Source organism: Martes martes, assembly GCF_963455335.1.
Source record: "Martes martes genome assembly, chromosome: 1".
NCBI classification, from domain to species: Eukaryota; Metazoa; Chordata; class Mammalia; order Carnivora; family Mustelidae; genus Martes; species Martes martes.
Genome location: NC_137888.1, coordinates 205,871,559 through 205,885,770, shown reverse-complemented (window position 1 = coordinate 205,885,770; position 14,212 = coordinate 205,871,559). Strand labels below are relative to the sequence as shown.

The 14,212-nt window shown below is 39.7% G+C and overlaps 1 protein-coding gene across 1 annotated transcript in view; it reads right to left on the bottom strand.

Moving 5' to 3' along the window:
- The window catches only part of LOC308339995 (olfactory receptor-like protein OLF4), a gene marked incomplete at both ends in the record, with an annotated part of 61,316 nt that extends 55,528 nt beyond the window's left edge, over positions 1-5,788 (bottom strand). Inside the window, one exon of the mRNA XM_080799125.1 lies at positions 4,883-5,788. Coding sequence (XP_080655251.1) covers positions 4,883-5,788 — 906 coding nt within the window. The remainder of the gene's footprint in view (positions 1-4,882) is intronic.
- Positions 5,789-14,212: the final 8,424 nt, after the last annotated feature.

Genomic DNA, 14,212 nt, shown 5'->3' with positions numbered 1-14,212 from the left:
TTTTATGGGGAGTGCTCCACTGGAAGGAGGTGACATTTGAAATGCAAATAGAAGACAGAGACATAAGAATATTTTTCCTCATTTACCCAGTTTTATTGAAATACAATTAGCATACAAAAATTGTGAAAGTTTAAGCATACAACTCGGTGATCACTACATATAGTTAGTAAATACATCCATCACTTCACAAAGTTATCATTTATTTTTGTTATAGGAACATTTACTATGTACGCTGTTATCAACATTCAAGTATACAACATAATAGAATTAACTATATTGACCATGTTGTACATAAGTTCCCTGAACTCATTCATCTTATAACTAACTGAATGTTTGTAGGCTTTCACCAGCATCTTCTCATTTTTCCAAACCCCAGGCAAACATCAACCTACTCTTCATTTCTTTGTTTTTTAAAGATCTTATTTATTTATAGAGATAGAGAGTGAGCACAAACAGGGGAGTATCAGGCAGAGGAAGAAACAGGCTCTCTGCTGAACAAGGAGCCTGATGGGAAACTCAATCCCAGGCCCCAGAATCATGACCTGAGCCCAAGGCAGACACTTAACCAACTGACCCACTCAGGCATCCCCTACTCTCTGTTCCTATGAGTTAAGATTTTTGAATTTTATTTATAAGAAAGATCACACAGTAATTGTCTTTCTCTGACTGATTATTTCACTTAGTGTAATGCCCTTGGGTCCTTCCATGTTTTAGCTAAGGAAAGGCTGTCTTCCTTTTTTTTTTTTTATTTGTTGAATTCCCTTGTACTGATATGCCATCATTATTAATTCCTCTGTTGATGGATACTGGGCTGTTTCCATGTCTTAGCTATTGTGAATAATGTTACAATGGATGTAGGGGCACAGATATCTAATATGTTGACAAATATGTGGGAATTAAATCACTCCCACCAATCAATAAATGTCGTACACCCCATTAATAGAATGAAATATCACAATCCTATGATCATCTCAATACATGCAGAAAAAAGTTTTTGTCAAAATACAAAATCCTTTCATGATTAAAACAAAACAGAAAAAAAGAAAACAAACCAACAAACAAAACCTTCAACAAACTGGGTATAGGAGGAACATACCTCAACACAAAAGAAGACCATATATGACGATCCCACAATAACATTATACTCAATGTTGAAAGGTTAGGAAACAATTTTCTTTGGGATCAGGAGCAAGACAAGGGTGTCTATTTTCACCCTTTTTTTAAGTATGATAATTTTCAATATAGTTGATTTATTTTTAATTAGAGCAAGCATCAAAACTTTGTCCTTAGATTTATGAGTGTTTAATCAATCATCTCTTTTGTATACATCTATTAGATTGAATGTGTTGTTCAATTCTTTAATTGAAGTTCTGTCCATTCTGTTAAGAGATGTTTATTAAATTCTCCCACTGTGGTTAGAGATTCCTCTGTCTTTCCTGGGAGTTTTGCCAGATTAGTTTTTATATTTATAAACTGTGTTATTAAATGTATACAAATTTGTGCTTATTATTTATATATGATAAACAGAAACTTTGGCTCTGTAAAAATGTACTCTTTCTCTCTAGGATGGAACTGGAGGGGATTATGCTAAGTGAAATAAGTCAAGCAGAGAAAGACATTTATCATGTGGTTTCAATCATACGTGGAACATAAGTAATAGCACAGAGGATCATCGGGGAAGGGAGGGAAATCTGAAGGGGGAGAAATCAGAGTTGAAGATGAACCATGAGACACTATGGACCCTGGGAAACAGACTGAGGGTTTCAAAGGGGAGGGGGTGAGGGGAGGGCTTTACAGGGTGATGGGTACTAAGGGAGGGCATGTGTTATGATGGGCACTGGGTGTTATACACAACTAACAAATCACTGATCACTACATCAAAAACTAATGATGTACTAAATAAATAAATAAACAATGAGACACCATTACACAACTATGAGAATAGCTAAAAGCCAAAACACTGAAAAAATAAATGATGCCAAGGATGTAAGTCAATGGAAACTGATTCACTGTTGGTGGGAAGGCAAAACACTACAGTCACATGATGATGGTTTGGCAGTTTCTTGCAAAGTTAAGTATAGCCTTACTGTATGATCGGACAATCATGCTTCTAGGTATTTGCCCAAACTTATTGCAAATTTATGCTCCCACAAAAGTTATGCAGTTCCCAACAGGTGCTAAGTTGTTTGGACACAAGCAATTAACAAAGAATTTATTTTGCTTTTCAGGGCATCTAGGTGGCTCAGTCCTTAAGTGTCTGCCTTTGGATCACACCATGATCACAGAGTCCTAAAACTGAACCTCACCTCAGGTTCCCTGCTCAGTGGAAAGCCTGCTTCTCCCTTTCCCACACCCATTGCTTGTGTTCTCTTTCTCACTGTCTCTCACTCTGTGTCAAATAAATAAATAAAAGCCTTCTTAAATTTTTTTTTGCTTTTCTTATGGTTTAGGATGACTATGAGAAAATTGCTGAGACCCTGAAGTCACCATTAACTTCTGTCTGAACTCTTAACAAAAAACTACAATACTTATCACAAGAAAGCAAGAATAGCTATATTATTAACAAACAAAATAAATATTAAAGCACTCTCACCACTCTTATTCAACAAAATCCTAGCTAGCAATCAGGTGAGACAAAGAAATAAAAAGCATCAAAATCAGAAAAAAGAAAGAATTAAAATTGCCTATTTATTTATGGATAATAGGAACTAAGTATATAAAATCCTGTAGACTCAACCATTTTTTATTTTTATTTTGTTCATTTTTTTAAAAAGAAAATTTATTTTTTATTCCATTCCCATTTTAATTTTTTTAATTTTTTAATATGTTCAGTTAGCCACTGTATAGTTCATCTTTAGTTTTTGATGTAGAGAATACTCAAAATCATGAGCCCAAGTCATGTGTAGAATTATTAAATCACTGTATTATACTTACTAGATTGTTCTCTATGTTGGCTTTATGTTCTACACCAATAAAAGTTTATTAAATTGAAAATTGTACCTGTGGTAGACCTTTTTGCTGAGATGCCCACAATTTAACACTTATCTCTGTATCCATGAACTTGGCAATGTGACTGTGAAGCTCCTTCCATTGAGAGGTGGAGTCTATTTCTCCAACTTTGAATCTGTACTGAACTTAATTGGGGTATTTTTGCCTTGACTAATAGTATATGCTGAAAATGACAATGTGCCACACGGGGTCATTGTGTGTTTTTGCTGCTCCCTTGTAACCCTGCCTCTGCCATGTACACAAGTCCAGACTACCTTGCTGTGAGAGGTAAAAACACGTAAAACAGAGCTCAGCAACTGTAACCATGGTCAACCTAGACCAGCCTACCACCAGCAAGAGACCCCAAATGTGAGAACACAGCTAGGACGAATGGAGCATTTCCAGCTGAGCCACAGCTGACCACAGCCTCAAGAGGAGACCAGTGGAGACCAAAAGACTTCCCCATCATAGGTCCCCATGCTATTTTAAAAGAAACATTATCTTATATCTTTTACATTTAGCATGGCTTGTCATGCAGCAATTGCTGACTGATTCAATAACCAATGTAAACAGAACTGAGAATATTAAGAATAATCTACTGCTTCTTAGTTTCGATATTTTTCTGATATATGAAAGCACTATTCATAATGGCCTGGTTATTCACATTTATTTCAAATAACTGTACTAAAATTTGACCACCATTGAGACTCCCATTCAGGTAACTGGGAAAGTTTGGAAATACCTCTATCTTTTTACAGGAATAACTTGTGGGACCCTCAGTCAAGTTCCCATTCTCAGGGCATTACTGGGCACTAATTCCAGCTCTTGTCTGGAATTGAACTATGATCCTTTGATCATAGGATGAAAGAGAGTTTAGAACAAAAAAATGGTAAAGAAATTAATGACAGAATGAATGCACCAATTGTTCACTCACTCACACTATGATATTGATTACAACATTTTTAAAGGGGGAGAGTTTAGGGCAATGGAAGGAGTAATATTTGTAGGCAGGGCTTGAATTTTTCAAGTAGAAACAGGAAATCATCCAATTAAATAGCCCATATTCTGCCACTAAATTCTTCAGTACAATTAATAAAACCCTTTAAACATGGACACCGCATATCCTACACCTCAATGAATAGATGTTCATGATCAAAAACACATTATCCACAAAAAAAAATGTGGTGTGGTAGAAAATTTAACATTGTATTTCAGGTATTCTCTGACACCAAGACCATATTAAGTAAATTGGTTTGTGTAAATTTGTCTTTCTGTAGATTACACTTGGGGGGCGTTTTTCATAAGTAATTTCTGCCTTACAATTCTCTGGCAGAGATACTGTGGATGCTGAGCTGATAGGATCAGGAACAAGATCCTGAGGAGGATCATAAAGTCCCATGACTACCTGTGAAACAAAATAGTAGGTTAAAGCTTGTATTACCAAGAAGGGCATTTAAGGTATTAACTTAAAAAGGAATGACAGACAGAGTGAAAAATTGTGATCTCAGAATTTCCTCTACAAAAAAATTATAAAAATGGCCTCAGTTGCCAATGTCATTTAGTTCATAAAACTATGACCATTCATCACTATATGAGGCAAATGGGAATCTCCAAATAGTTTCTGATTCAAGGTTGGAACGAACTTTGGAAATTAAGGAAACAAAACAAAATTGTTAGTTCTCAGAAGCAGTAGAAAGTTTAACAAAGACACTTATTTAAATCCCATAAAGCAGTTGATCTTTAGAAAAATTGAAACTCCAGGATATAAAAGAGAGATTAAGTTCCTCTTTCATGATCTGATTAAAGAATCACAATTTCTGGCTATTAGGCATTAAGCCTGCAAGCACAGGTACTTGTTGAAAAATGGCCCCTTTATGGCTGCTCTGAAAAATACATTTAGAGCCTCCTTTATATCTTTGTTCCTCAAACTATAGATGAAAGGATTCAGCATAGGTGTGACCATCGTGTACATTACTGAGGCTACTGCACTTGAGTGGGAACTCTGGGTAGCAGCAGAGCTAAGGTACACTCCTAGGCTAGTACAATAAAATAAGGAGACAACCGAGAGATGTGACGCACATGTGGAAAATGCTTTATGCTTGCCCTGAGATGATGAAATCCCGCATATGGAGGAAACTATCTTAGAATAAGAGTAAAGGACACCAGCTAGGGGAACACCAGCCAGCAGGACAGCTGCAGAATACATCACCATGTTATTGAGAAAGGTATCAGAACATGCAAGTTGGATCATCTGATTGAGTTCACAGAAAAAGTGGGGGATTTCCACCTCTGTACAGAAGGATAGCCGCAACACCATTAAGGTTTGTAACAAAGAATGCAGGACACTCATGATCCAGGATACCAGAACCAGCAGTCCACAGTGCCGAGGGCTCATTTTTGCCATGTAGTGTAGGGGGTGGCAGATGGCCACAAAGCGGTCATAAGCCATCACAGTCAAGAGGAAGTTGTCCAAAGTTGCAAAAAGTATGAAAAAGTACATCTGTGTGATGCAGCTGCCATAAGGTATGACTTTTCTCTGTGTTTCTATATTCACCAACATCTTAGGAATGGTTGTGGAGGTGAAACAGATGTCAACAAAGGACAGGTTGGCAAGGAAGAAGTACATGGGCATATGGAGGTGGGAATATGAGCTGACAGCCAAGATGATGAGCAGATTCCCAAGTATGGTAACCAGGTACATTGACAGGAAGAGCCCAAAGAGGAAGGGTTGCAATTCTGGTCGCTCTGAAAATCCCAGAAGAAGAAATCCCAAAATTTGTGTATCGTTCTCCAGTTCCATGTCATTGATGCGACTACAAAAATAAGAAAGAAAGAGCACAATGCAATCATGCATTACTAGCCTGGAAAATATATTATTGTTTATATTCTGCACTCGGGAAATTGATGTTTATATGTGTGTATAGAACATGATAAAAACACTAAGAACTGTGAAAAACAATCTCTGGGTTTTGGAGGGGCGGGAGTTGGGAGATTGGCTAAGCCTGGTGGTGGGTATTATGGAGGGTATGTATTACATGGAGCACTGGGTGTGATGCATAAACAATGAATTCTGGAACACTGAAAAGAAATTTTAAAAAAAGAACTAGGAATAGGAATAGAAGAAAACTATCTCAACATAAAACCATTTAAAGGAAACCCACAGCAAGGATGATACTCAATGGGAATACAGTCAACATTTTTTTTTTATGATCAGAAACAAGGAAAGGATGCCCACTTTCCTGATGTCTGCTCAACATAACACTGGAAGTTCTAGCCAGAAAAATTAAAGAAAGAAAAAGAAATAAAAGACATCCAACCTGGAAAGGAAGAAATATATTTATGTATGCAGGTGGTTTGATCTTATATATAGAAAATCATAAAGATCCCACAGAACACTAACAGAACTAATAAATTAATTCAGCCAAGTACTGGATATAAAGCAACCCTTCAACAAATCATTGTATTTCTACATACAAACAGTGAAGAGTCTGAGAAGGGAATGAAATAATTCCATTTGTGTGACATCCAAAAGAGTATCACCTTACACCAGTCGAATGGTTCATATAAAAAGACAAGAAATAACAAGTGTTAGTGCAGAGGTGGTGAAGAGAGAACACTCATGCACTGTTGGTGGGAATTCAACTGGTTCAGCTACTGTGGAAACAGAATGGAGGTTCCTTAAAAATTTAAAAATAGAAATACCACAAGATCAACTAATCCTACTATTGGGTATTTACCGAAAGAAGACAAAAACACTAATACAAAAATATACATGAACCCTATGTTTTGCAACATTATTTACAATAACAAAGGTATGGAAGCACCTCAAGTGTCCATTGATAGATGAATGGATACAGATGATTGATATATATGCAATGGAATATTATGCAGCCATAAAAAAGAATGATGTTTTGCCAATTGCAACAACATTGGTGGCTCTAGAGGTTATAGTGATAAGTGAAATAACTCGGTCATAGAAAGACAAACACCATATGATTTTATTCTTATGGAATTTAAAAAACAAAACAAATGAATAGCAACAACAAAAAGAAGACCAAACAAAAAACAGACTTTTCAATGTGGAGAACAAATTGGTGGTTGCCAGATGGGAGGTGGATGGGATAATGGGTGAAATAGGTGAAGGGGATGAAAAGTAGACTTACCATGATGATCACTGAGTAATGTATACAATTGTTGAATCACTATACTGTACACCTAAAACAAATATAACACTGCATGTCAATTATATGGAAATTAAAAATAAATTTAAAAAAATACAAAAAACCACCCAAAGTCCTTTAAAAAAAATTCCCCAAAATAAAAAAAAGAAAAATGAAACAACTAAAATCTACAGGCAATCTTAATTAAGGCGAGAAATTGAAAAAGAAAAAGTTATACATTAACTCAAAAAATTTAAAACATTTTTATGGCCCAAATATCTCTATAGAATTCAATAAAGAAACAATCTGTAAAAATCATTTGAAATGCTGGCAACTGTAGAAAATGGGCATATAATAATAATGGGTAAATCAAAATGGTGCTCAAATATATGACTTTGCTCAAACTCACTAATTGCTCATGAAAACAATAAGAAATTCCTTCCATACCCAACAGCCTATCAAAAAACTTAAAAAGCTATCACATCAATTGGAATTGGAACTTTTTTTTAAAAGATTTTATTTATTCATTTGACAGAGATCACAGGTAGGCAGAGAGACAGGCAGAGATAGAGGAGGAAGCAGGCTCCCTGCTGAGCAGAGAGCCTGATGGCCTGATGTGGGGCTCGACCCCAGGACCCTGGGATCATGACCCGGGCCGAAGGCAGAGGCTTTAACCCACTGAGCCACCCAGGTGCCCCTGGAATTGGAACTTTTAAACAGGTAGCAAAGTGGTGTTCTTTATTTTTCATCACAGAAATATGAAGTCCTATAACATTTGGGGAATAATCTGAAAACAGCTGTAAGTATTAAAAATATAGACAAGCATTATTTACCTCAGGGTTTCTCAATCTCACCACTATTGTTATTCGGGCCCAGATTAGTCTCTGTGCGGGGGTTTGTCCTGGGCAATGTAGGATGTCTAGAAGACTACCACGTCTAGTGATACCACCCCTACCTGACAGCCTAAAATGTCACTGAACATTGTTCAATGTCCCCAGGAGGACAAAATTGCCCCCAGTGGAGAACCAGCATTTTAAATCGGTCTCAAAATATTTTTGTATGATTGATAAAATAGCAATTTAATGAGAAAAAATATGAAAAATCTTCAAAAGTGTTAATGACCAAGCCACACCTTGAAATACTATGCAATCACTAAAATAATGAATTATCACTATACAAGATGGTGGAGGCATGTCTGTAAGGTACAATTGAGGGAGACAAGCTGTTAAAAAAAAAAACTGTACTAAAGCCTAAAGACAATTTATAATGTGCATAAGTTCTACTCATTAATTTGTATAAAAGTGTATGAATAGGAGCATATGGGTAGTTTGATCAGGTAAGCGTGTATCTTGGGCTCAGATCAGGATCCTGGGGTGCTGAGATCCAGCCCCCTGTCTGGCTCCCTGCTCAGTGAGGAGCCTGCATCTCCCTCTCCCTCTGTCCCTCCACTCTGCTTGTGCCTTCTCACACATTCTCTTTCTCTCTCTCTCAAATAAACACATAAAATCTTTTCTTAAGAATATGAAAATTTGGGGCACCTGGGTGGCTCAGTGGGTTAAAGCCTCTGCCTTCGGCTCAGGTCATGATTCCAGGGTCCTGGGATCGAGTCCCGCATCGGGCTCTCTGCTCAGCAGGGAGCCTGCTTCCTCCTCTCTCTCTCTCTCTGCCTGCCTCTTTGCCTACTTGTGATCTCTGTCAAATAAATAAATAAAATCTTTAAAAAAAAAAAAAAGAATATGAAAATTTGTGTGTGCATAATATAGAAACATAACATTTTGGGGAGAGAAGGAGAGAGCACAGAAGCTAAGTGGAAGCAGGATAGAAGGACAGGCAGAGAGACAAACTCAAGCAGACTCCACAATCAGCCCAGAGCCAAACTCAGGTCTCCGTCTCATGACACTAACATCATGCCCTGAGCTAAAATAAGAGGTCACATGTGCAATCAACTGAGCCACCCGACACCCCTAGAAATGTAAGTTTTAAAAGAAATTAAAAGTTTATGGAACAAAGAATAACAGTAAGAGTAAGAATAGATTAGGCATAGAGAGAATGTGGTGGAGAAACCAGGTCTTGGTCCCTGAGCTGCCAGCATGCCTGAGAACACAAGGGGTCCGGCTCCCATGAGGGGCTGGGAGTCTTGCCAGCCAGCAGAAGCACAGCCTTCTTGCACTCTCAATGCACGCGCCCTGCTGTGCTATCAGAGCCTGAGACGCGCACGCCCCACACCCTCCCCTGAGAGAGGTGCGCACAGGCGCCAGCCCTGTGCTCTCAGACCCAGAAAAACCAGGCACTCCCAGCCCAAGCCAGCAGAAAAATCTCAGTGTCCGATCACTGCTTGGAAACTCTCTGGAGGTCTGGACTGTCCAGACAGCTGCCGCTGTTGTGGCTTTGGGTACAAGCAGGGGTTCCTGTGTCCCCAGGGACTGTGACTGGGAATGTGCTCTGCCAGCAGCCAAGGGGGAACTTATGTGCTCTGCAGCACCCAGAGGGGAACAGAATGAGGCTTCTCTCTGAGAGGGAGGGAGGTCGGGGTGCAGTTTCCTTTCCTCTAAACCTCCAAAAACCATCAAAAGCTGTCAAGGTGAGAGAAAACAAACGAACAAACATAAAAACCTCCAGAGAACAAAAGCCTGAAAAACTGGTTTCCTCAGAGCCCACCCCCTTGAGGGAGGTGGGAGGACTTAACTTGGGGAACACTGCCTAAAAACCCACATGGCAGGCCCCTCCCCCAGAAAACCAACCAGGAAAGAAAAGAAAAAAAAAAAACACCATAGGAGAACAATCACCACTACTTCATAGATACAACTTTTATTTTTAATTTATTCCCACTATTCTGGTTCATTTTTTTTATTTTATATAGATAATTTTTTAACCTATTTACCATCACAATGAGATGTCCAGTACATCAAATGCCATAATAACCTTTTAACCTGAACTTTTTTTTTTCAGCATAACAGTATTCATTGTTTTTTCACCACACCCAGTGCTCCATGCAATCCGGGCCCTCCCTAATACCCACCACTTGGTTCCCCCACCCTCCCACCCCGCCCCTTCAAAACCCTCAGGTTGTTTTTCAGAGTCTGTAGTCTCTCATGGTTCACCTGAACTTTTTGATACATATACCCGTGTTTTACATTTGCTTTTCTATTTCATAATTTTTTTAAATTTTAATTTAGTTTAGTTTAGTTTATTCTTTTTTTTCATTTTTATTTTTTAATATTCATATACAGTTAAAATTAAAGGTAATCCCCTTCCCCCAATCAATGCTACCCCTATAGGTAAACCAATTTTTAATTCCCCTTTATCTTAGGAAAGTTGAGTCCTTTAACAAAGATATCAAGATACATCCAGGAAGAATCAAAATAACCTTCCTCACTCACACTGAGAATCTATAACCACTCTCCCAACTTTTTCTTCCGCCAGTGTTTCTGTGCATTTGTGTTTGTCCTGATACAATATAAATCTTATACTTGGGGTTCTTTCTGACGAGGTTCTTGGTTGTTGGGTTTTTTTTTTTTTTTTGCTTTCATATATATTTTTTTTTCTCTTGTCATATACTTTTATCAGTCTTTTTGTCTGTCTGTTTTTGTTTGTATACTTCATAAATCTTACCTTGGGGACCATTTGGGCAGAGCCTTCTCTTTTATCTTTCCTTTTTTTACTGTCTCTCTCTCTCTCTCTCTCTCTCTTTTTTCGTTTTCTTTTCTTTGTTCTCTCGTTTTGGGGGGGGGGGACTCCTGATGGCTCAGAAGTGTTCCAGGGTGCACCTTGACTACACCACGGTCGATACATCCAGCTACATTCATTCAGCCATCTCTCACCAAAATGACTAGGAGGAGGAATGCCCAACACAAGAAAAATACAGAGGATGGGTCTTCTGCAACAGAGCTAATGGCTATTGACATACACAATATGTCGGAAAGGGAATTCAGGCTAACAATTATCCAGGCAATAACTAGGTTGGAGAAAGCCATGGATGACCAAACGGAATTGGTGAGGGCAGAACTGAAAGCCACCAGGGATGATGTTCACAATGCTCTCAATGAGTTCCAATCTCATCTAAATTCTCTAAAAGCTAGGGTAACTGAGACAGAAGATAGAATTAGTGATCTGGAGGACAAACAGATAGAGAGAAAGGATCAGGAGGAAGCCTGGAACAAATAGCTTAGAAGCGACAAAAACAGAATCAGGGAAATAAATGATGCCATGAAACGTTCCAACGTCAGAATTATTGGAATCCCTGAAGGGGAGGAGAAAGAAAGAAGTCTAGAAGATACAGTGGAACAACTTCCCCATGAAAATTTTCCCAATCTCGTGAATGGAACCAGCGTTCATGGACTAGAGGCAGAATGGTCACCCCCAAGATGATAGATTCTTGAAATTCCTTGAGACACATAATAATAAGAATGAAGAATTATAATTGTAGGCAGGCCCTCTTGAAGGCAGCTAGGATGAAGAACCTCATTACGTACAGAGGAAAACCCATCAGAATAACATCAGACCTGTCCACAGAGACCTGGCAAGCCAGAAAGGGATGGCAAGATATATTCAGGGCACTCAATGAGAAGAACATGCAGCCAAGAATACTTTATCCAGCAAGACTGACATTCAAAATGGATGGAGAGATAAAGAGTTTCCAAGACAGACAAGGCTTAAAAGAGTATGCGACCACCAAGCTGACACTGTAGGAAATATTAAGGAGGGTTCTATGAAAGAGGAAATATCCTAAGAATAGCATTGAACAGAAATATAGAGACAATCTACAGAAAGAAAGACTTCAAAGGTAACACGATGTCAATAAAAACGTATCTCTCAATAATCACTCTCAATGTGAATGGCCTAAATGCACCCATAAAATGACACAGGGTTGCAGATTGGATAAAAGGACAGGACCCGACCAAGATCTTGGGGAGGAGTCAAGATGGCGGAGAAGTAGCAGGCTGAGACGACATCAGGTAGCAGGAGATCAGCTAGATAGCTTATCTAAGCATTGTGAACACCTACAAATCCAACGGGAAATCGAAGAGAAGAAGAGCAACCATCCCAGAAACAGAAAATTGATCACTTTCTGAAAGGTAGGACCTGCGGAGAAGTGAATCCAAAGCGACAGGAAGATAGACCCCGGGGGGAGGGGCCGGCACCCGGCAAGCAGCGGAGCGACGGAGCACAAAATCGGGACTTTTAAAAGTCGGCTCCACTGGGAGACATCGCTCCAGAGGCTAAACTGGGGGGAAACCCAGGCGGGGTCAGCATAACCCCAGGACCCGCGGGGTCACAGAAGGACTGGGGGTGTCTGAGTGCCGCAGAGCTCGCAGGTATTAGAGCGGGGAAGCCGGCTATAGCGACAAAGCCGAGGAGTGAGCTCTAAGCCCAGGGTTACCTTGTGCCGGTCGCAGGCTGGGTGGGCTCGGAGCGCGGCCGGAGGCCACGGAGACAAAAGCGACCCGGCGCTTTTCTCCAGCTCCAACAATTGACTGCTTTCCTCGAGGCGCGACCACAAGCCAGGGAGGAGGGGCTATTGGGCGCTTTGCTCTGAGAGCGCACTGAGGAGCGGAACCCCAAGCTCTCAGCTCCTCCGGGCCGAGAGATTGGGAGGCCGCCATCTTCATTCCCGTCCACCGGAACTCTACGGAAAGCGCTCAGGGAACAAAAGCTCCCGAAAGCAAACCCGAGCGGATTCCTTAGCCCGGCCCCTGGCAAGGGCGGTGCAATTCCACCTGCGGCAAGGACACTTGAGAATCACTACAACAGGCCCCTCCCCCAGAAGATCAACAAGAAACCCATCCAAAACCAACTTCAGTCACCAAGAACAGCGGAATTCCACAGCAGGAGAAAGCAAATCCTACCTGGACAAAATGACAAGGCGGAAAAACTCACCTCAAAAAAAAGAACAAGAGGCCGTACCGAAGGCTGGAGACCTAATCAATACAGACATAGGTAGCATGACAGATCTAGAGTTCAGAATGACAATTCTCAAGGTTCTAGCCGGGCTCGAAAAAGGCATAGAAGATATTAGAGAAACCCTCTCCGGAGAGATAAAAGCCCTTTCTGGAGAAATAAAAGAACTAAAATCTAACCAAGTTGAAATCAAAAAAGCTATTCATGAGGTGCAATCAAAAATGGAAGCTCTCACTGCCAGGATAAATGAGGCAGAAGAAAGAATTAGTGACATAGAAGACCAAATGACAGAGAATAAAGAAGCTGAGCAAAAGAGAGACAAACAACTACTGGAACACGAGGAGAGGATTCGAGAGATAAGTGACACCATAAGACGACACAACATTAGAATAATTGGGATTCCAGAAGAAGAAGAAAGAGAGAGGGGAGCAGAAGGTATATTGGAGACAATTATTGGAGAGAATTTCCCTAATATGGCAAAGGGAACAAACATCAAAATCCAGGAGATGCTAAGAACGCCCCTCAAAATCAATAAAAATAGGTCCACACCTCGTCACCTGATAGTAAAATTTACAAGTCTTAGCGACAAAGAGAAAATCCTGAAAGCAGCCCGGGAAAAGAAGTCTGTAACATACAAGGGTAAAAACATTAGATTGGCAGCGGACCTATCCACAGAGACCTGGCAGGCCAGAAAGAACTGGCATGATATATTCAGAGCACTAAACGAGAAAAACATGCAGCCAAGAATACTATATCCGGCTAGGCTATCATTGAAAATAGAAGGAGAGATAAAAAGCTTCCAGGACAAACAAAAGCTGAAAGAATTTGCAAACACCAAACCAGCTCTACAGGAAATATTGAAAGGGGTCCTCTAAGCAAAGAGAGACCCTAAAAGTAGTAGATCAGAAAGAAACAGAAACAATATACAGTAACAATCACCTTACAGGCAATACAATGGCACTAAATTCATATCTCTCAATAGTTACCCTGAATGTTAATGGGCTAAATGCCCCAATCAAAAGACACAGGGTATCAGAATGGATAAAAAAACAAAACCCATCAATATGCTGCCTACAAGAAACTCATTTTAGACCCGAAGACACCTCCAGATTTAAAGTGAGGGGGTGGAAAACAATGTACCATGCTAATGGACATCAGAAGAAAGC